Below are 22159 nucleotides of genomic sequence, written 5' to 3' on the forward strand. Positions count from 1 at the left end.
TGAATAAAAAAAATTTTTTTTTACAGGATTAGTGAATACAACCTAATGAAATCAAATCAAGTCAGTTTAACATTGGGGCCTAAACGCTTAGATTTATTATGACAATTGTCTTCCTTGACTATGATGCAAAATGATGGCCAGGGTGAATGGGGAGGCTCGGCAGAGCAAAATGTTCATAAAGAAGAGCACCTGCTGCTTAGTCTGTGCTTACTACACAGTTCAAGCAAAGCTGAGAAAGGGTAATTCAACTGGGACTTTATGACAACCAGCCACATTGTATCAGACAAAAATACTGTCTCATTGGTTCAAAGAGATGATCTACACTGGGATCATGATGGGAATAGAGCAAAAACTAGCCTTTTCACGTAATACTTATCAGTATCCAATGGAACACTATTTCATAGAACAGAATCTGGGAAGAGCTGGTGCATGTGTTTTTAGCACATCTGTTGTGGTGGGGACTGATGGTACTGTGTAAGCAGCATTTGGAAGGGCTAGAGACTGTCTCTTTTGCTCTGTGTTATACCTTCAGCTCCCAGCAGTTTTTGCTGTTATACTTTCAGCTTCTAGCAATGCAGGAGAGGGAAGGAAGCCTTTTCTAGCCTCAGCTGTGTGACCTCGGGCAGTTCGTTTGGCTTCTCTGTGTCTTGGCATTTTTTGTGTCTTAAATACAGGGCTGCCAGACAAGGTCCCTTTCAGCCAGAAAATTCTATGGTGCAACTTAAAAACATAAATGATGTTCATTTCAGGTATTACCTATGACCTAGTCTCAGAGAGAAATGCCCCAATTTTAACTTTGTATCCCTAATTCCCTTGAGGAAAAGGCAATTCCAAACCGACAGAGCTGTACTTTTTATCCTGTTCCTGATGCTGACAAAGAAAATTGTTTTTGTTTTTGTTTTCCTGCCCTCTGAAACTTTCTGTAGCTTGAGGAATTGGGGTATATTTTAAAGAACTACACTGCTTTAAAAGTGATCCTCTAGAAAGCATTCTGGATCAGTGTTCCCCAGAAGAGCATAGCACTCTGATGAGTAAATGTTGAAGCTTACCGTGTGGGTCTACAAGGTAATTACCTGTGAAAGTGAAAGTGTTAGTCACTCAGTCGTGTTAGCTCTTTGCGAGTCCATGGACAGTACCTCGCTAGGCTCCTCTGTCCATGGAATTCTCCAGGCAAGATACTGGAGTGGGTAGCCCTTCTCCAGGGGATCTTCCCAACCCAGGGATCGAACCCAGGTCTCCTGTATTGCAAGCAGGTTCTTGACTGTCTGAGCCACCAGGGACTGCTGCCCAAAGCCCTCCCCTCAAACAAACAAACCAACAAAAAAGATGCATGAGGAGACTGAACTTGACTCTCCCTCATAAAAATATCGAGTATTCCTAATCTACTCTTCAAAGTTTAAGTAACCACATGTAGGCCTATATGACTAGCTTCACCCAGTAATTTGAAAGCTCTGTCTTTCTCTGACTTGGGAGAGAAGGCATAGGCAGGTAGGGGGTGGGGATGGTCCCGGTGGCTCAGGAATGGCCTGACCCACTGAAACTGTCTCTAACAGCTGGTCTGGGGCAGGCAGCTTTAGCCTCCAGCACATGCTCCAAATGGGTCATGACTCCCAGCTTTAAACACAGTCTGCGTGTTTCTGAATTCCTGTAGAATGGGCATGAAAGCTGTGTTTTGCTCCCTTTGTTCACTCAGGAAACATATCTGAAGCACCTTCTATGTGCCACTCTCCTGGGTGTAAGGGAACAAACATGAGTAGGCCGCAGACACTAGGGCGCCCAGGTTCCTGGTTCGCACCATGAGCCACAAACGGCCCGTGTCTTGCCTTGGGCTCACCCACAGAGGCAAGTAACCTGGCAGACTGGAGACTCACCTGCTCCCTGGTGCCTGCCCACGAGCACGTCCGCGCCCGCCATGCAGCCCATCCCCAGGATGCAGACAACGATGCCGATGAAATGCACAGCCTTGTACCGGATCAGCAGGAAGAACCAGGAGAGCAAGATCACCACTGGGATCACAAAGCAGTCCAGGAGCTACGGCAGGCAGGGAGGGAAACAATAGTGGGGAGTTCAGAGGGAAGCTTTCCATTTGACAGAAACTGTGGGAAAAATGATTCTCTCGGCAGAGAGGACATTTTCCCTGAATCTGAGTTTTTGGGAAGACCCAGAAATGATGAAATTAAAACAGACTCTGAAACAAATGACATGAACTTTACTTAAACCCAAGCCTTGAAGAAAAGCAGAGAAGGCGAATCAATAAGTCAGGCTGGTGGTGAAGATTCTCCTGCCCCCATGGTGTCAGGGCAGCTCAGCTTTCATCTTCCTTAGCACCCAGGCTGACTCCATGGAGACACTCAGACGTGGAGAGAATAGACAGAGCCATTTTAGATGGTCCCAGAACTCTGGAAGCAGATGTGGGAATGGGAGGTGAAGGAGCAGTGGTCATATACTAGTCTATGACCTATTAGGATCTAAACAGAAGTTGAACTTCATTTCTCCCGGAGCTTTCTCCCCACTACCAATAAAAATTACTTTAGTCTGTTTTAATCTGTCACTCTTTATAGGAAAAAAAACCTAAATATAAATACAAATATTAGTCTCAAAAGTTTACAAATACTTAAAAACTACTGTAAAAAAAAAAGTAAAAAAGCAGAGAGAGAAAAGAAAGCAGAGTATTAAGAAATCTTTGATTTCATTTCTTATATATTTTGCACAAATAGTGAGATTCCATCTGACAAGGAAGCCCTAAGAGATGGTGGAGAGTTTGTCCCTGATCATGTAGAAAGAGAACCTGATGGAATGAGAAGACCCCTGTGTTGGGAGCCAAAAGACCTGAATTTGAGTACTAGATCCTTACTTCGAGCAGTATGACCTTGGGCAAACCACAAACTCAGGAAGCCTCAATTTCCTGTCAGTATAAATGAAGACTATCTCTAAAGATCATTGTGAAGTTTGAAAATAACCCATGTGAAACCATTTTATAAATTCTGAGGGCCCCAATTCCAGTCTATGCCCTGCTTTCAAACACGATGCTCTGGACTCCACAGAACTGGTTGTCTCGACCACCTTCTGGTAAGATGCAATGACCTCTGGACACTCCATGAGAGGCACATCCATTAGACTCATGGATGGCTCCCAGGACTCGACTCCATGTACTAAACAAGAAAAAATGAGGAACTGGTGATCCGGTCTCAGGGCCCAGTATAGCTCCTCTGCTAGAATCCTAAACAGGTCACCCTACCACCCAGTAACCAGATTCAGGGCAGTGGTCATTAATACCCCTTCCCTTTTACTGTCTACACCCTATGGATCACAAACCAACAGTCCTTCCCTCTTACTGTCTACATCCTGTGGATCGCCAAATTCTGCCAGCTCATCTTCTAAACAACCTCTCAAATCTACTCTTATCACTTCTGCCACATAGACTGGACCAGCATCCTCTCCCACCTGGAGCAAGCCCTTCCTTCCTGCCTCAGGGTCTTCATTCATGCATTTCCTTCCTTCTGGATTGCTCAACCAGTTCTTGAAGACCTGCCTCCTTCTTCAGGCCCACACCTATATAATGCCTCCTCAAACAACCCCTAGGTTCCCTAGGCTAGGTCAGGTTCTAGTCAATGATTACCTTGCATTCTATACCTCTCCTTTACAGTGTCAATTATAATAATTCACAATTAATATGGAATTATTGCCATAATGTCTGACTTCCCCACTAGTCTGGAGGTCCCTGAGAGCAGGACTACATTTCTAGCACCCAGAGTTCTGCTGGGCTCATGAGATGCATCCAATAATAGTTACTGAACAAATACACACAAGGATTTTTAATAATCAGTAACATCAGAATCCAGTCTCCAAGACTCATTAAAGGCTGAAAAATGTTTGTATATTTCCTAAGCACCCCTGACAATCAGAATAGCTTTTTGGCATTGTAAACAATTCTTGGGATCTTTACTGTCTATTAAGCTTTTTGTGACCTGGACAGACTCTCATGCTTCTCTGTGTTGCAGTCATCTCCTCTGCAGAATGGAGAAACCAGTCAGAAGAGTAAGTTGTCCCTGAGGTTACTGGGAAATGTTAATACTGAGCTGCACCTTGATGGACTAGGGGCTGAGTCCAGAGGTCATAGAACTCTGGGAGGGGATGAGTACAGGGATGAAAGCTGGAGGACTGGCAGTCCAGCATACAGTCCCTCATTGCACAGTTAATTGTCAAGTTAATGATAACTACTTGATGTGATAAAATGCTCTTAAGGCAAGTTTTACAACTGGCCTCAAATACCATTTGTTAGGAAATTTGAGTTTGCCAGTGAAAACCCTTCACTGGGCATAAAACAGTTGGTGTTTTGCTTTAAAAATTAGAAATGATTGACTCAACAGTTAAAATATCTAGCTGCATGCTCCACACCTGGGATTTCATTATCTGGCTGCAAGCCCTCAGCCGGTGAAGCTGAAGACTTCCAGGCTTGAACGGTGGACAGCAAACCAGGCCACCATCCAGTCTTTGAGGAGGGCTCAAGTGAGCTTTTCTGCTTCTCAGTGTCATCAGAAATCCCAAAGCACTCAATTAGTCCTGGCATCTGTTCCCTTAATGAGCTGAGCTAAAAAATCTGTACTATGAGTGTCAGTTGGTCCTATGGGTAGGGAGGACTTTTAGAAAGAAGAGAAGATGAAAGAATACTACAGTACAAGCCAGGGTTTCTGGCACATTTCAGCTGGGAACCTTGGTGCCTAGCATACAGTAGGGATCAATAATGGGTGACTAATGAACCAAAGGATGGATAGGCATTTGGTATCGCTGACTGTCAGAAGGAACATTAGAGGTAACCCAGGCTGCTTCCGGCATTGGGAGTAGGACAGTTCCTCGTTTTGCAGGACAGCCCCATGCTCTCTGCAGGGCATTTAGCATCCCTGGGCTCTGGTCACTAAAAATGTTGTTGTTCAGTCTCTCAGTCTTATCCAACTCTTTGTGACCCCATGGACTGGAGTCCATTCTTCCCTGTCCTTCATCTCTCAGAGTTTGCTCAAACTCATGCTCATTGAGTCAGTGATGCCACCCAACCATCTTATCCTCTGTCGTCTCCTTCTCCTTCTGCCTTCAATCCTTCCCAGCATCAGGGTCTTTTCCAATGAGTCAGCTCTTCACATCAGGTGGCCAAAGTATTGGAGCTTCAGCTTCAGCATCAGTCCTTCCAATGAATATTCAGGGTTGATTTCCTTTAGGATGGACTGGTTTGATCTCCTGTAGTTCAAGAGACTCTCAACAGTCTTCTCCAACACCACAGTTCGAAAACATCAATTCTTTGGCACTTAGCCTTTTTTATTGTCCAGCTCTCAGATCCATACATGACTACTGGAAAAACCACAGCTTTTACTATATGAACATTTGTAGGCAAAGTAGTGTCTCTGCTTTGTGATATGCTGTTTAGGTTTGTCATTGCTTTTCTTCCAAGGAGCAAGGGTCTTTCAATTTGATGGCTTCAGTCACTGTCCACAGTTATTTTGGAGCCCAAGAAAATAAAATATGTCATTGTTTCCATTGTTTTCCCATCTATGTGCCATGAAGTGATGGGACCAAATGCCATGATCTTAGTTTTCTGAATGTTGAATGATTCAGTTTTCTGAATGATTCTTAGTTTTCTGAATGAGTTTTAAGCCAGCTTTTTCATTCTCCTCGTTCACCTTCATCAAGAGGCTCTTTAATTCCTCTTCACTTTCTTTCATAGGGGTGGTATCATTATGGCAGAAATGTTGAGCAGCTAGTTGCAATTTCGGTATTCTTGCAGGAGATGATCACAGGTCCTTCTGCTCTGCCATCTTGATGATCATGGAAAAGTGGAGACCACTAAAAATAAGTGCTCCTAAAAAAAAAAAATGTTCCTATACAGGTGGCACCAGTGGTAAAGAACCCACCTGCCAATGTAGGAGACATAAAAGAAGCAAGTTTGATCTCTGGGTGGCAGAGCTGACACATGGCAACCCACTCCAGTGTTCTTCCTGGAGAATCCCATGGACAGAGGAGCCTGGAGGGCTACAATCCATAGGGTCACAAAGAGCTGGACATGACTGAAGTGACTTAGCACACAGCACACATTTACAAGCGCCCCTCGGAGGCAGTATCTCCCCAGTTTAGAATCACAGAATCCTTTATTTAAAAACAAGATTCAGAAGTTTCAACAAGTGAAATGACGTGCTCCAGGTCACTCCAATGGCTGATACCAGAGACAATCCTGTCCTGATTTTTTTAAACCATATTTTAATGAAAGTCAGTGACATAAATTGCTACAGGTGGGAGATCACACCACTGTTATCTGTAACTAGAAAGAGAGAAAAAGATACATTTGGGAGTTGCTGTTAGTAAACAGGCTATTATTTTTTTTACCGATTTTTGTCTCCAACTTTTCCCCTGTGGCTTTATCACATAAAACATACTGACAAAATAATTTTCCAATAGATTTCTGGTAGCTTAACTCCTTAGCAAAGTGGTTGTTAGAGTAATAATAGAGAGCAGCATTGTAACATATGCTCACAACTGGGACTGCTAAAGCAGAAAAAGAAGTGAAAAACTAGTAGATTTACCTTTCTTTGCATACATTTCTACATCCAAATGGAAATTATAAAATATCAATACCAAAAAATAAACAAATGAATACTATTTCATAACCGTCTTACAACTCTGAAAAATCTCAAAGAATGTGAAGAACTTTAGAAAGAGAAGTTCATTACCTCTTAGATTTATATAGTATCATTCCCCTCTAAAGATATAAGCTAGTTTTGCTCTTCTATGTCAGTAATCCTTAAGTGATACCTGCCAGTGAGGTCTACAATCCCAAGTTATCTGATTCCATTGATGAGGTACTGAGGCACACCATGCTTAGTGGCTGAAACAAATTCTCTGAAGTCATTACGATAATACCCAGATTATTTTTATTTTGAGCTTGGTAGTCTTAAATATTTCCTTAGGATAGATTCCTGGCTGGAAACTACAGAGTTAAAGTTTGAATTTTCCTTGTGGCTCAGATGATAAAGAATCTGCCTAAAATATAGGTGGTTTGTGTTTGAACCCTGGGTTGGAAAGATCCCCTGGAGAAGGGAATGGCTACCCACTCCAGTATTCTTGCCTGGAGAATTCCATGGACAGAGGAGGCTGGTGGGCTACAGTCCATGGGATCACAAAGAGTCTGACATGACTGAGTGACTAACACACACACACACAAAATATACATTTTAAAAAACTATGGATGCATATTGCCTTTTTCCCCCCAGGAAATTAGTGGCTACTTGAGCTTCCCTTGTGGCTCAGACGGTAAAGCGTCTGCCTACAATGTGGGAGACCCGGGTTCAATCCCTGGGTCAGGAAGATCTCCTGGAGAAGGAAATGGCAACCCACTACAGTATTCTTGCCTGGAAAATCCCATGAATGGAGGAACCTGGTAGGCTACAGTCCATGGGGTCAAAAAGAGTCAGACATGACTGAGCGACTTCAGTTCAGTTCAGTTCAGTTCAGTTCAGCTGCTCAGTTGTGTCCGACTCTTTGCGACCCCATGGACTGAAGCACGCCAGGCTTCCCTGTCCATCACCAACACCCAGAGTTTGCTCAAACTCATATCCATCAAGTCGGTGATGCCATCCATATATCTCATCCTCTGACGTCCCCTTCTCCTCCTGACTTCAATCTTTCCCAGCATCAGGGTCTTTTCCAGTGAGTCAGTTCTTCACATCAGGTGGCCAAAGTATTGGAGCTTCAGCTTCAGTCCTTCCAATGAATATTCAGGACTGATTTCCTTTAGGATTGACTCCTTATTTGTTTTATTTACTTGTCCACTTACTACTTAGTAACTACTTACTACTTAGTGAGAGAGTCATTTCCTACGCAGGTTGATAAGGAGTCTAGGGGTCCCCAAAGAGAGAGGGGTCTGGAATTCTCAAGAAGGAAGAAAGGACAAATCTTTTTTTCTTTTTCTACATTCCTTAGGATTATATAACAAGGATGTATCCTGCCTGAGGACAGTCTCTGGATTACACCTTCTGGCTAATTCTGTTCTCTTAAAATGTAAATTATGGGAGTAGGTCTGGTGAGGTCTTTACAATCTCCAGACATTCTTTGGATTCATTGGAGAGTATATAACTTCATTGCTAACACTAGCAAGCGGGTACTCTTTCTGCCCCCTTCTGATGCCTATATCAGAAGCTTTCTCTATCTCCTTTATACTTTAATAAAATTTTATTACACAAAAGCTCTGAGCGATCAAGCCTCGTCTCTGGCCCTGGATTGAATTCTTCTCCTCCTGGGGTCAAGAATCCCGGTGTCTTCGCGTGATTCAACAACAACCTTTCATTAGTAAGTACTTACTTGTCCACTTACTACTTACTACTTAAGTGGCTACTTACTTGCCCACAATTAGCAGACAAATACAAACTAAGATGAAAGAATTTCATTTGCTTTGCAAAGTAAAAATAGGTATTCCCAGTTTGTACTTATAGATGTAAAAACTCAGCATGGCTTGTAACTTATCATCAAGATATGACCCTTAAATACCTTCGGAAAAGCTGACAATAGCATTATGTTTTCACTCTGATAAAATGTCTGTATTTAGAGGCTGTATTTTGGGTCTAAATTGCTCCATGTACTGTTTTCTCCTTTAATATTGGATGCTTGTGGTCATGTCTCCTCACCTTTGGATTCTATCTGGCAGAAAATAATAGCTTGATCCATGTGGAACGGTCACTTTTGTAGGTAAAAAAAAATGACAATTTCAATATTGACAATTTCACATAGTTCACCTAAGAGATGCAAGGAACAAAGTAGTGATGAGACCCCACACTGTATTAACTTTAGACTTGGATTACAGAAGCAGTGTTGCCTCCTATCTCCCACTCCAATTTTAATTTATCTTAAAATTTCTTATGGGCTTCCCAGGTGGCTCAGTGGGTAGAGAATCCACCTCCAATGCAGTAGACGCAGGAGACTTGGGTTCAGTACTTGGGACAGAAAGATCCCCTGGAGGAGGGTATGCCAATCCACTCTAGTATTCTTGCCTGAAGAATCCCATGTACAGAGGAGTCTGGTGGGTTACAGTCCACGGGGGTTGCAAAAAGTCGGACACGACTGAGCATGCATGCAAACTTTCTTAGGCAGATGTACTGGAGTAAAGGGTCCTCAAGTCTTGGACCCTGTCTCAGGGGTCCTTCCAGCAAAGAACAGTTGTTATCAATCCATAAAGCAGGCAAAAATGAAAGAATTTGAAGACAGCTTGTTTCCTCCTTTTTGTTTAAGGCACGTCTGAAGCGACTTAGCAGAGAAAGCAGAGAGAGAGAAGGCATACCACCACCACCAAGTGGTAAAGTCCCCCGCTGGATACTGAATTAGCTATTTCCCGTCTGGCTGGAGCAAGAAGGAATGGGTAGAGAGGAAGAGACTTCTCCCAGTGTCCCAGCATCGGAAGGGAATGAATGTCTTCCCTGGCCTCCTGGGTGGTATGATGGGGAGAAGAGAAAAGTCCCTCGACGTTCCTTCCCTACCTCCACTTGGTTTGGGTGACATCTATCTTCACATAAAAGTTCTTGATTGAAAATCTACACATCATAGTATTAGGCGTGAAAATCTCTGGAAGAAGAAAATCAGAATCTATACAAATAAAATGTTAATAATGGCTATCTTTGAATAGGATCACTGAGACTTCATACATCCCTCCCCCAAATTCTCTGTGGTTTCCAAATTTCCTCTCGTGTGCATATAGTACTTTCAAAATACATAAAACAACACCTGTTATAAGAGTGTAAACAATCTACAAGAGTCAGATCAGTCTTTCTCTAAGGAAGCAAACGGTTTTAAAAAACAAAAAGTCATACAAATATGCCCCAATACCCAACTGCTCCCATCCCAGGAAAGCATAATGAGGAGGTGACCTCATCCCTCTTTCTAATTCTCTCCACCCAAAAGAGACTCCTCCGCCCGCCTTCAGTTCCTCATTAACACTCCCCTCCGGCTATGCATGGGGCTCCGTGTTCTGCACGTGGCCCAGCTGTCAGAGGCTAAACTTGAGGCAACTGGTAGGTGATTCCAGGATAGAGAACATTTCCTCTCTCCCTGCCTCTGCTCCTAATTGGCAATCCTCCCATGTTTCTAAAAGTGATGTATATTATAAATTCATCGCCGGTGAGTAAAACTGAATCCTTAACAGGGAAGGATCTTAAAAAAGACAAACTTCAGTAACAGACACAACAAAAGTCCTCTTTTAGCTGACAGTCCAGCTGAAGAGAGCGGGATATAATTTGGGAAATGCACACTCACACGCAGTCAAGAACAATTTGATTCAGGGGCCTCGACATGCAGCCAGGCCAGAAGCATTTGAAAACTCAAATACAGTTCCAGGGAGCAGTATTTTTCATCTGGAACAGACTTCTCTGGTAGATACCCTGACCTCCTCCACCCACACCAGATTTTTTTCTTTCGAGGACTGTTGTATTCATAACATCTCGACCCTCACTAACCCCAAACCTTAGGACTTTAAGTTTAGGTATTACTGCCTTAAAATGTCCATAATGGATGAAGCCATGTTTCCATCAAGTTGCCCAGGAGATCTGAACTAATAAAACGTGTCATTATGATGACTATATGACAGTCGTTTCCCAGCAAATGTCCTATTTTCAGAATTTAGAAAGAGATTTTCACTAAACTATCTTTCTTGTTTCTATTGACAAGGATTTCAATGTGTGAATTTTATGTTTCTTTGTGTAATTCATTAGAACTTCCTACTTGTTAAAAATATCTTATTTTACTTTTACGGCCTCAACTCTTAAAGACAAAAGAAAGATACTACCATGCACTAAAAATCTAGGTGACCACTGGAGCATCTCTTTAGGTGTTCAGTCATAGTGCGATTCTTTGAGACTCCATGGACTGTAGCCTGTCAGGCTCCTCTGTCCATGGAATTCTCTAGGCAAGAATACTGAACTGGGTAGCCATCTCCAGGGGGTCTTCCCAACCTAGGGATCAAACCCGGGTCTCCTGCATTGCAGGCAGATTCTTTACTGTCTGAGCCACCAGGGAAGCCTGTATCTTCTGGTGGTCATCTAAAAATCTGGGACAAGCACCTAAAGATACAGGTAATTAGGAAGATACGTGCTCTCTAGCTCTGCTGCATGGAAATCTTTCTTGGGTGAGAGTGGAGCTTTCCCACAGGAAAAACTCCCACAAGTGAGCATCACTAGCGCTTTAATCAGATTTAAAAACAAGCTCTGACTGTCAAACTGGATTCTAAAAGCAGAAAGCAAGAAATTAACATTTCCTGAATGCCTATCATATACCATAGGTGCAAGGCCAGTTCTTTCCCCCCATTTTACAGATGAGGAAACAGTGCTAAAGATAACAGGTAACTTACTTGAAGCCGCATAACAGAGTCAGAGCCAGCGTGTGGTCCCAGGTCTGCCCTTCTCACACAGACTGAGCTTAAGCAGGCAAGGTCTAGGTGCCGTGCTGTGCTTAGTCGCTCAGCTGTGTCCGACTCTTGGTGACCCCATGAACTCTGTCTATGGAGATTATTCAGGCAAGAATACTGGAGTGGGTTGCCATGCCCTCCTCCAGGGGATCGTCTCAACCCAGGGATCAAACCCAGGTCTCCTGCATTGCAGGCAGATTTTTTAACCATCTGAGCCACCAGGGAAGCCCTCTAGGTGAAGTAGAAAGTACATAAGATCCAGTTCTTATAACAACAGTCTAGGCTGGCTCAGCCTCAACTCGATCGAGCAGGTTTGTATGTTCTCTCTTATGTCGAGAGCCCTCTAGGAGAGAGGCAGACTCCTAGAGTACTGAAAAAATAATCACTAGTTGTCTGCATTTCTCATACAAAAGAAGGTGAACAGTATAAGAAAAGTGTACGAGAATCAGAACTGTTTCTTTTTAGTGATGGGTTTCTGATACTGTGTAGCTACCTTGAGTGCTTTTGGAGAAGTGCTTGCCTTAAGTCATTCAAGCACTATGAACTCATATTTCTTATTTATGGAATTCATGAACATAAGAACATGAACAATAACATTAAAGAAAGTACACATTTCAAAGCACATATTGAAGGAAATGAACGTTTTCTGATAAAACATTAATTTCCCATTAATTTTGCATTACTCGTGATTCTTCCCAGCATTAAAACAGCAGGGAGAAACAATTTCAAAAGCTAGAGGAAAGAATCGTGTACCTTTGGGAATCTATCTCTAGGTCTAACTCAACTATTCCAGGTTTTATTTAAAAAAAAGGTGAATGTTACCTTATACTTGTCACTGGGCTTCCTTGGTGGCTCAGATGGTAAAGAAGGTGCCTGCAATGCAGGAGACTCAGGTTTCATCCCTCGGTTGGGAAGATCCCCCTGGAGATGGAATCCCCCTGGAGAATTCCACCAGAGGAACCTGGTGGGCTACAGTCAGCAGGTATTTATTTACTGCTTACTGCACGCTCAGCATTGCTACAGGTGCAGGGCATGACCCAAACACTCTATATGGAGATTCAGGTAGACAAATGTCGATAGACACACAGGTCTCTCCTCCGGTTCATGGCCAGTGTCTTCCCTTAAGGACTTCCTGGCACTGAAGGAGATTATTCTGCCCTCTGTCCCTTAGGACCTTCCCTCCCTGCACTCCTCTTGGGTCTCCATCCTGCTCTCGCTGCTGCCTGTTTTCCTTCACCATATAGACACGCCCAGTCTCACCCTCAATGCCCAATTGCTCTGCAGCTTTTTATCTTTCCCTCTTCACAGCCAGGCTTCCTGAAAAATTAATCTACAGTCTGTTTCTTGTATCTGGGCCCCATCCATTCCTCAAGCTGCATCGATATCGACAATGGCTTTTGCCGTGATGACCAAAGCTTGACTGCAAGTTCACTTTGGACTAAACTTTTCCGCAGCACTTGGTGTTATTAACTACTGTGCCCTTGAGTCCCCCTCTTTTCTGTTTCTTTTTCCTCCTCCCTCTCTGGCACTTCTGTCTGACTTCTTGTGGACTTATTTTATTCTTTCTGTCCCTTATAGTTGGTGTGTTTGAGGTTCAGTCCTTAGCTCTCCCATTTCCATTTTCTAGGTACTCTCTGGTTCTCACCCAACTCTGACTTCCTTTCCTGCCAAACTACTTGAGAAGAGTTGCATTCAACCACGGTCTCCATCTCTTTGATATCCATTCAACCTCTCAACTCAAGGCAGTCTGGGTTCTGTTGCCCAAACACCATCAAAATTGCTCAAAAACACAGCCCCTGTTTCTGAACCAGGCAGAGACATTGCAGTCCTTCCCTTACCCAGTGCAGCATCTGATGTTCTCTCCTTCTGCTGGCTCTTACCTGCCACGCCTGCCTCTGCCTCCCATTTCTTCTCTCATGGTTCCTGTGTTCCTGGTCTGTGGGCCCCTAGATCTACTCTTACCTTCTCAAATGCTATCTTCTCAGGACTTTCTCATAGTGTCTCATCTCAACTCTCTACATTTACCCTGCAAGATTTCACCTATTTGTTCTGGCTTGAAAAAGTCGTGTCTATACTGGTGACTCCCAGATCTGCATCTCCAATCTGGATCCAGCTCTACACTCCAGAGCCATGCAACCTCCTGATGATCAGGTGTGGAGGTACCAGGAATGCTTACCGCTCAGCATGGCTCACCCAGGTGCCCAGACTGCTCCTCCCTCACCTGAGTCTTCCCTGGGTGAATGGAATCACTAGGAACTTAGCATGTCTGGTGCTGAGGGGATCACTCCTTCCTTCTTAAGATAACAGTCTTGGCTTGCTTCCAGATTCTCCTCTTAGCACATTGTTCCCCTTGCAGCCTACTTTCTTCCATTTATACTCACTCCACTGGTGATCTAATCAGACCATGACTTTCAGCACCTTCTATAGGAAATGACTTCAGATCCTTCCAATCCCACCTCTCTCCTGAACCAGAGACATAAACCTAGTTGCCTCTACTGAACTCTGCTTGGATGCTCACAGGAAGCTCAGACCTGCACAGCCAGACAGAACCCTTGACTTCCTGCTCCACACCAGCTAGTCTCCAGTCTTGTTCATCTCATCCCATGACACAACCCAGCAGCTCAGGCCATCAATTAAAGCATCATTCTTAACTTCTCCTGTTCTGTCAGACTTTCCCCATGACTCTTCCTTTTCTCTCAAACTTTCCCCATTCCTCCATTTAAACATTTAGAAAATCCTGATGGCTTTGTCTTATCAATGTACCCGACTATCCCTAATCACCTCCACAGTTGGCAGTTGGCTTCAAGTTCCCATTACCACCAATTTCCTTTCTTTTCTTTTCTTTTTGGCCACCTGCTTGACATGCAGGATCTTACTTCCCAGACCAGAGATTGAAGCCGTACACCCCGCAGTGGAAGCTCAGTGTCAACCCCTGGACCAGGGATTTCCCCTGCCCCCCCCATCAGCTTTCAGTTGTGGCCTCCTGACTGTCTAAGCAGATTGACTCGTCCTCCTATGTAATCAATCCTCTGTGAGCAGCCATGGCCAGAGCAATCTCAAAATAGAAATTAGTTCACGTCAATCTCCCGCTCTGAACATGCTAATGATTTTCCTTAGAACAAAGTCAAACTCCTTGCCTTGACTTACACAGTCCTAGCATCTGGCCCCTCCCTCCTTCTCAGTGTCATCTCTTACTATTATTAACCCCGTTCACTCCTTCCATTTCTTAAATATGTGTGCTTAGGACTCTCACCCTTGTGCTGTTCCCCGCATATCTTTACATATCTCACTCCCCTGCATTCTAGTGGGAGAGACAGAATAAAAACTAAGCATGACTTGGCAGGGAAGCATCATGAGGGTAAGAGTCCTGTCTTCTTCATGCTATATGTCTAGCATCATGGAAAAGTATATCTAATATGTGCTGTGCTGTGCTAAGTTGGTTCAGTCATGTCTGACTCTTTGCAACTTTATGGACTGTACCCCACCAGCCTCCGCCATCGATGGGATTCTCCAGGCAAGAATACTGGAGTGGTTTGCCATGCCTTCCTTCAGGGGATCTTCCCAACCCAGGGATTGAACTTGTTCTTGTCTCTTACATTTCTTGCATTGGCATTTGGGTTCTTTACTACTAGTGCCACCTGGGAAGCCCCTTACTTATAATATAGGCTCAATAAATATTTGCAAAATATTTGAGTGACTAAAACAGATTGATCCTTCTTTTTCACCCACACATTAAATACGTTACCAAATCCTGTCTGTTTAGCCACCTAGATATCTCTAGAATCCCTTGTCCTGTCCTGTCTGCCCCTTCCTCGTTAGGACATGTGACTCTCTCTAAACTGTACCTCTTGTCATGCCATTCCCACACTAGCAACATTCAAGGTTAAGCCCAAACTCTCTGATGTGTCTTATAAGCCCCTTTGTGATTTGTCACCAGTTACCTCTTCATTCTCTTCTTTGACTATGTCTTTCTTCAAAATGCCTTCAAGCTAAGACATTTTTAGTTCCTTAACATGCTATGGTCTTCTCATGTCTATTTCTTCTTGGCTCACTCAGTCTTCTTTCAGAGCTCAGACAATACTTCCTCCAGGAAGCTCTCTCTCATTTCCTAAGTAGAGATCAGACACCCCCTTCAGGGTCTCCCGGAGAAAGAAATGGCAACCCACTCCAGTATTCTCACCTGGAGAATCCCATGGACAGAGGAGCCTGGTGGGCTCCAGTCCATGGGGTTGCAAAGAGTCGGACACGACTGAAGAGACTTAGCACAGCACATCAGGGTCTCCCACTGATCTCTGTATTATCAAATTGTACTTATCACGCTAAAACACAAACACCTTCCATAAGGAGACGACTTCTCCTCCCTTACACTCTGTTACCTCCTGCAGCTGGGATGGTGATTAGTATACAGTAGGGTCCCTTAAGTAGTTTGTTAATTCCTTCCAAAATACTTATGGAGCATCTTCCAGATGCCAGCTGCTATCCTGGGAAATAAAAAATCTAGGTAATAAAGAACCTCCCCGCCATGGGGGTTTGTAATCTTGGGAAGAAGAGACAAACAAGGAATATATATTGTAAGTCGATAATAAGAACTACGGAGAAAAATAAAACAGGGGAGGGAGTGTTGAATGGGGCAGGATATTGCGATTTTTAACCAGTGGTCAGGGAAGAACTCACTGACCCCTAAGCAAAGTCCAGAGGTGCTTATTCCATTTGCAGATAGTAAATGTTGAATGAATGAATAAATTGTGAGTGAATAATTTTGATTTATCTGAGCCACTTAGGGGAGATTTGTTGCCGCTGAGGTAAAGGGTACTGTCTAAAGCTGCGATTTGACCTGATTTCAGTCAAGAGGAGCTGCAGCTGAGCGTCCTGCGCAGTTGCTAGTTGCCTCATCATTCTCTGGCCCAGATGGTGTCTCAACTCCTAATCTGGTCATGGAGCCCCCTAACTTGATGGCCCCAGAAAATGCACAGGCACACTCTGTCTTCTGGTTCAAGGGCTCTTGAATTGGAAATGGCCCCAGCCTCGAAGATGGAAACAAGAGGGAAGACAGGAAGAAAAGGGACAAAAATAAATCCTGCTATTTTCTCATATGTTGGTGTTTTTATGAATTCTCATTGTCTGAGTCTTAAAAAGTCTGACAGCTTTAAGACTGCACCCTTCAGTCTGAAAGTGGCTCGCAGGATTTTACTGACTCGTGATTTACGAACAAACACATCCCTCCAAATGCACTGCCGAAGGAAGCAGGCTGTGCATGCTTTTCCTTTAAGGGCAAGGCCATGCTCTCACTTTAACCATTATTACAGGTAAATTGTGTACAGTGATTGAGTCATAATGAGAAGTTCTCTAAAAGCAAGCAGGGGAGTATGCTCAGATGCATTTACTTGTGGCAGACAGCACCGAAGTGCTCCTCTAAGGAGCCCATCCAGGTGGCATTGGAAGTGCTCTTTTCTCAAAGGATGAAAACACCAACACAGATGGGCAAGAGAAGCCTGCTTTGGCTTCCATGCTCAGGTTCTTTTTGGAGAAAGCCCTGCAAAGTTCAACGCCTTCAAATATGCTTGGGGGTGGGGGTGGGGGAGGAATTACATACTATCTCCAACTGTATTTGTTTCCTATTGCTGCTGTAACAAATGACCATACATGGAGTGGCTTAAAACAATACAAATTCATTATCTTACAGTTCTGGTGATGATATCCCTCTAATGATAGAAAGTGTAAAGGAACTGAAGAGTCTCTTGAAGGTGAAGGAGGAAAAAGCTGGCTTGAAACTCAACATTCAAAAAACTAAGATTATGGCATCTGATCCCATCACTTCATTTCAAATAGAAGCAGAAAAAGTGGAAACAGTGACAGATTTTATTTTCTTGGGCTCCAAAATCACTGAGGACATTGACTGCAGCCATGAAATTAAAAGATGCTTGCTCCTTGGAAGGAAACCTATGACAAACCTAGACAGCATATTAAAAAGCAGAGACATCACTTTTCTGACAAAGGTCCATATAGTCAAAGCTACAGGACTACCGGTTTCTCTAGCAGTCATGTACGGATGTGAGAGTCGGACCATGAGGAAGGCTGAGCACCAAAGAATTGATGCCTTTGAACTGTGGTGCTGTGGTGAGTCCCTTGGACTGCCAGATCAAACTAGTCAATCCTCAAGGAAATTAACCCTGAATATTCACTGGAAGGACTAATGATGAAGCTAAAGCTCCAACCCTTGACCACCTGGTCAAAGAGCTGACTCACTGAAAAAGACCCTGATGTTGGGAAAGATTGAGGGCAGGGGAGGAAGGGGGGTGACAGAGAATGAGATGGTTGGACAGCATCACCAACTCAACGGCCATGAATTTGGGCAAACTTTGGAAGACAGTGGAGGACGGGGGAGCCTGGTGCGCTGCAGTCCATGGGGCCACAAAGAGTCGGACATGACTTGGAGACTGGACAACATAGTTCTGGAGATCAGAAATACTAAAACAAAGACAATGCCTGGCCGGTGTTCTCTCAGGAGACACTAGAGCAGAATCCCTTTCCCTGCCTTTTTTCCGGTCCTGGCTTCTGGTGGCAGCCTGCATTCCTCGGGTTTGCATCTCCTTCCTCCATCTTCAAAGCTAGGAGTGTAGCATTTTCAAATCTCTCTCACTCTTTGACTTTTGATTCCATTGTCACAACTCCTGGCATCCCTGACCTCTGCTCCTTTCTTCAAAGAACTTCTGTGATTACAACGGGGCCACTCAGATAATTTGTAATAACCACATCATCGTAACTTCATTAATTTGATCACACCTGCAGAGTCCCCTTTGTGTTAAAACAGTGTAACATATTGTAAAGTAATGTGTTTATGTATTACAGGGATTAGAACATCAATATCTTTGTGGGGCCTTTATTCTGCCACTATACCAGCTATGTTCATGCATAATGAAAAGTGTGTTTTGAAAATAATGAGGATTTTTTTTTTAAGGAAAAGGAAATTGCTGCTTATTGAGCAGGGTGTGCAGTTGTTTACATACCTAATCTTTAACACACTGGAATTCATTCATCTGAACATGGTTGTCATTCAAGGTAGTCACTTTGAAGGTCATGGGTGTATTTTAATGAAGTTCTTGTTGCTCAAGAACTTGTTTGAACTCTTTGAAATTGCCTTCAGAACACTCACTGGCATATCCTTAATGGAAGCAACCGCTCATTCTTTGAGATCGAGATTTATTTTTTGGAAAGAAGCAAAATGCTAGATTAAGCTAGATAATACTTTCTAGACTCAAAAGGAGGATAAATTATAAAGAAACCTGCATAACTTAAGATTAGCTCTGAAGATTTTAAAAGAGAAATTATAACATATTTTGAACACTGACAGTCACATCAGAATAAGTATATAATAATAAAAGATAAGCACTTTGAATATTGATTTGAATGTATAAAGTTTTGCTATTTAATAGACTACTTTGTTTACATTGTATATAGTAAAATATCATTATATTGAGGACAGTTTTATTTGAAAAGTAAAGAGAATTTTTATATAAACAGATGTTTCTAATGAAACTATTTGGAGTTTGCTTACTCTTAACTCTCATGATATGTTGCCTAATTATGGAAGCTATTTGTTACAAACTAGCTCTTTTCAAGTCCATTATCTTTCATATTGTGTTCTCTAATTAAATCCTTTATAGGCTATAGTATCGTGCTTTAAAATGATCCAAAACTAGATCATTGGTTTAAAAAAAATCCTCAAGTCCTGTGCCCAACCCAGGAAATCACTGACTTTCTCTTTCATCTTACTAATGATCTTTAAAATTTCAGGATCCACGTATGAGAAAATTATCAGTGATGTTATTTATAGAATTTTGCTTCAAGGAAGTTGGGAAGGATGACTTAAAACCATGATTCTAAATTCTTATGAAAAAATTTCTTATCTATAAAAATCACTTAAAAGGCCAAATGAATACATTCAGCCAATGAACATACCCTAACTGGCAAGATCTTAAAGCATGACTAATTAGAACATTCTGACTTTAGAAAATTTAAAATTAGCTTGTATCAAGGCTTATAAGTCATAAATTTCTGAAGTAGGAAAAATTTGAGTTTTAAAATTTTATTTATTTTGCCATTAGAAAACTTGTGTACAATGCTAAACTTTCTTTCTCTCTCTATCTTGGTTTCTGTCCTTCTCTGTCTTTATACACACACACACACACACACACATAAATTCCTTACCATTGATTAAAACTGCCCATTCGTACAATCATTTGCCCACAGTTCTACCAGTTGTATTCTGTAGATGCCAGTCACGTTCAGAAGGTCTCAGGCCGTCAGTGGTTAACAGATGAACCACTGAGCATAAAACAGCTTTGAGGGCAGCCCAGGCTGGACCTCCTGTATCTTCTTACCGGCTGGACCTTCCGTATCTTCTCACCTGTCTTATTCATCCTCATCCACCAAATACACCAGGCTGGGCAATCTGGCCACTAGCTCTGAAAACTATGAATATTTGTGTGTGGTGTAATACTGGACTGTTGGGCTTCCCTGGTGGCTCAGTGGTAAAGGATTCTCTTGCCAATGCAGAAGACGTGGGTTCAGTTCCTGGATAGGGAAGATCTGGAGAAGGAAATGGCAACACACTCAAGTATTCTTGCCTTAGAAACCCCATGGACAGAAGAGCCTGGTGGGCTATAGTCCATGGGGTCGCAAAGAGTCGGCACACAAGAATACCTAAGGAAACAAATATGAGTTATTATTCATAGCACAAAATGATTTTTCGATTTACAAGAAATACTCTGTACATTTCCAAGTATGTTAAAATATAAATTATTCATAGAAAGTTATTTGGAGGTTATTACTTCAGGAACATGTTCACTGCTGAAAAGGGGTACCATTGTACCATAGGAGAAATTTTTCTTGATTTTACATGTCAAGCAACAGCATTCCAGGGCTTTAAGGTGTGTTTAGCCTCTGGTACCATGAAAACATTCCAAATCGGATATTACCATATTTTCTTGTACGATTTCCCTTGATATTTTCACTCTGAAACAGAGCAGGTTAGGAGAATTTTGTGTGTACCTGGCAGCAATCTCATTAATCTTTATGAGATTTCACCTCTACTGACTGGCAAATGGTCCCATCTGAGGTAACACAGTCATCAGTCAGTGGCAAAGCTAATTGGAATGTGGATTTCCATAAACTTCTCCTTGTGTCTCAAGCAGGTTCTTTCCCCTAGATCGCTTTGCACGCAACTGTGAATTTTTTCATTGCTCTTCTTAAATTTGCTGTACAAGAGTGAGAGTGTAAGAGAGGATGGAGTGGTTTAGGCAACATGTCTCTTTTCACTTTTTTTCCCTTAAACTGGATCAATGGACAGAATATGTGAAGTGAAATTTATGGGAGTAAAAGGAGCTGGCATTTAATGAGCATCTACTACATTTTGGAGGCATTGCTAAAGCAGGTGCATCACTGATTGGCAGACTGGCTGTCACATGGATCTCAGACAAGTCTGAGAATGTCAGAAGAGCAGAGACAGGTCTCTTTGTAGGAAAGACAGAGGAAATTTACTGAGAAAGTTGCTAGAGTCTGCTTAGGAGATGATGGCAGGATCAGACAACATCAGGTGTTATTATTTGTTGCATTATTTTTGCCTTAGAGCTGGTAGAGAAACATGGACTATAGGATGTTATATTTGCATACCCACAACTGCAGCAGGAGACTGGTTTTTTTAATTTTTTAAAATTTATTTTTAATCGGAGGATAAATTGCTTTACAACGTTGTGTTGGTTTCCACCATACGACAGCATCAATAGTTGTAAGTACACATATATCCCCTCTCTCTGGAACCTCGATCCCCAAATAAGAGGGGAAACTCATGTTCAGAGAGAGAGAGAACAAACACATGAGGGCATTTCACTATTTTAGAATCCTCTACATAAGCCAGGGGAGCTGACAATCATCAGGGAGTCAGGTTGTCTAGTTTTACTGCTAGATTCATGTTGTCAGTAAAGCCCACTGCAATGTGTCCTCCAGAGTCTTTTCTGAAAACCAGTGGGTTCAGTCATTCCACCTCTGTAATCCCACAGTATTTTCTGTATAGATCCATTTTGCTGCCTTTCCTGTAATTTGTTTACAGATCTTTCTTCCAGTAAATGCTTTTGAACTGTGGTGTTAGAGAAGACTTTTGAGAGTCCCTTGGACTGCAAGGAAATCCAACCAGTCCATCCTAAAGGAGATCGGTCCTGGGTGTTCATTGGAAGGACTGATGTTGAGGCTGAAACTCCAATACTTTGGCCACCTGATGTGAAGAGCTGACTCACTGTAAAAGACCCTGATGCTGGGAAAGATTGAGGGCAGGAGGAGAAGGGGATGACAGAGGATGAGATGGTTGGATGGCATCACCGACTCAATGGACATGGGTTTGGGTGGACTCCGGGAGTTGGTGATGGACAGGGAGGCCTGGCGTGCCACGGTTCATGGGTTCGCCAACAGTCAGACACCACTGAGCAACTGAACCGAACTGAACTTCCAGTAAAATAGGATGAAATTTTTTGGAAATTTAGTTTTCCCTCTTAAATCATGCCCCATCCACCTTCTAACTATAAAACTGAGCCATGAGGAATTCAACAGCATGTGACTATAGAACAGAGAGGTCACTGATGTAAATGGTGGCTCAGTGGTAAAGAACCCACCTGCCAGAGCAGGAGACGAAAGAGATGTGGGTTTGATCCCTGGGTTGGAAAGATCCCTTGGAGT

The 22159-nt window shown here is 42.8% G+C and overlaps 1 protein-coding gene across 1 annotated transcript in view; it reads right to left on the reverse strand.

Moving 5' to 3' along the window:
- SLC35F1 (solute carrier family 35 member F1) overlaps positions 1-22159 on the reverse strand; it is a 415450-nt gene that overhangs the window by 47105 nt on the left and 346186 nt on the right. The window contains exon 4 of the mRNA XM_027551122.1: positions 1872-2031. Within this exon, the coding sequence (XP_027406923.1) occupies positions 1872-2031 (160 nt within the window). The remainder of the gene's footprint in view (positions 1-1871; positions 2032-22159) is intronic.

This window comes from Bos indicus x Bos taurus, chromosome 9, assembly GCF_003369695.1.
Source record: "Bos indicus x Bos taurus breed Angus x Brahman F1 hybrid chromosome 9, Bos_hybrid_MaternalHap_v2.0, whole genome shotgun sequence".
Lineage (NCBI taxonomy): Eukaryota > Metazoa > Chordata > Mammalia > Artiodactyla > Bovidae > Bos > Bos indicus x Bos taurus.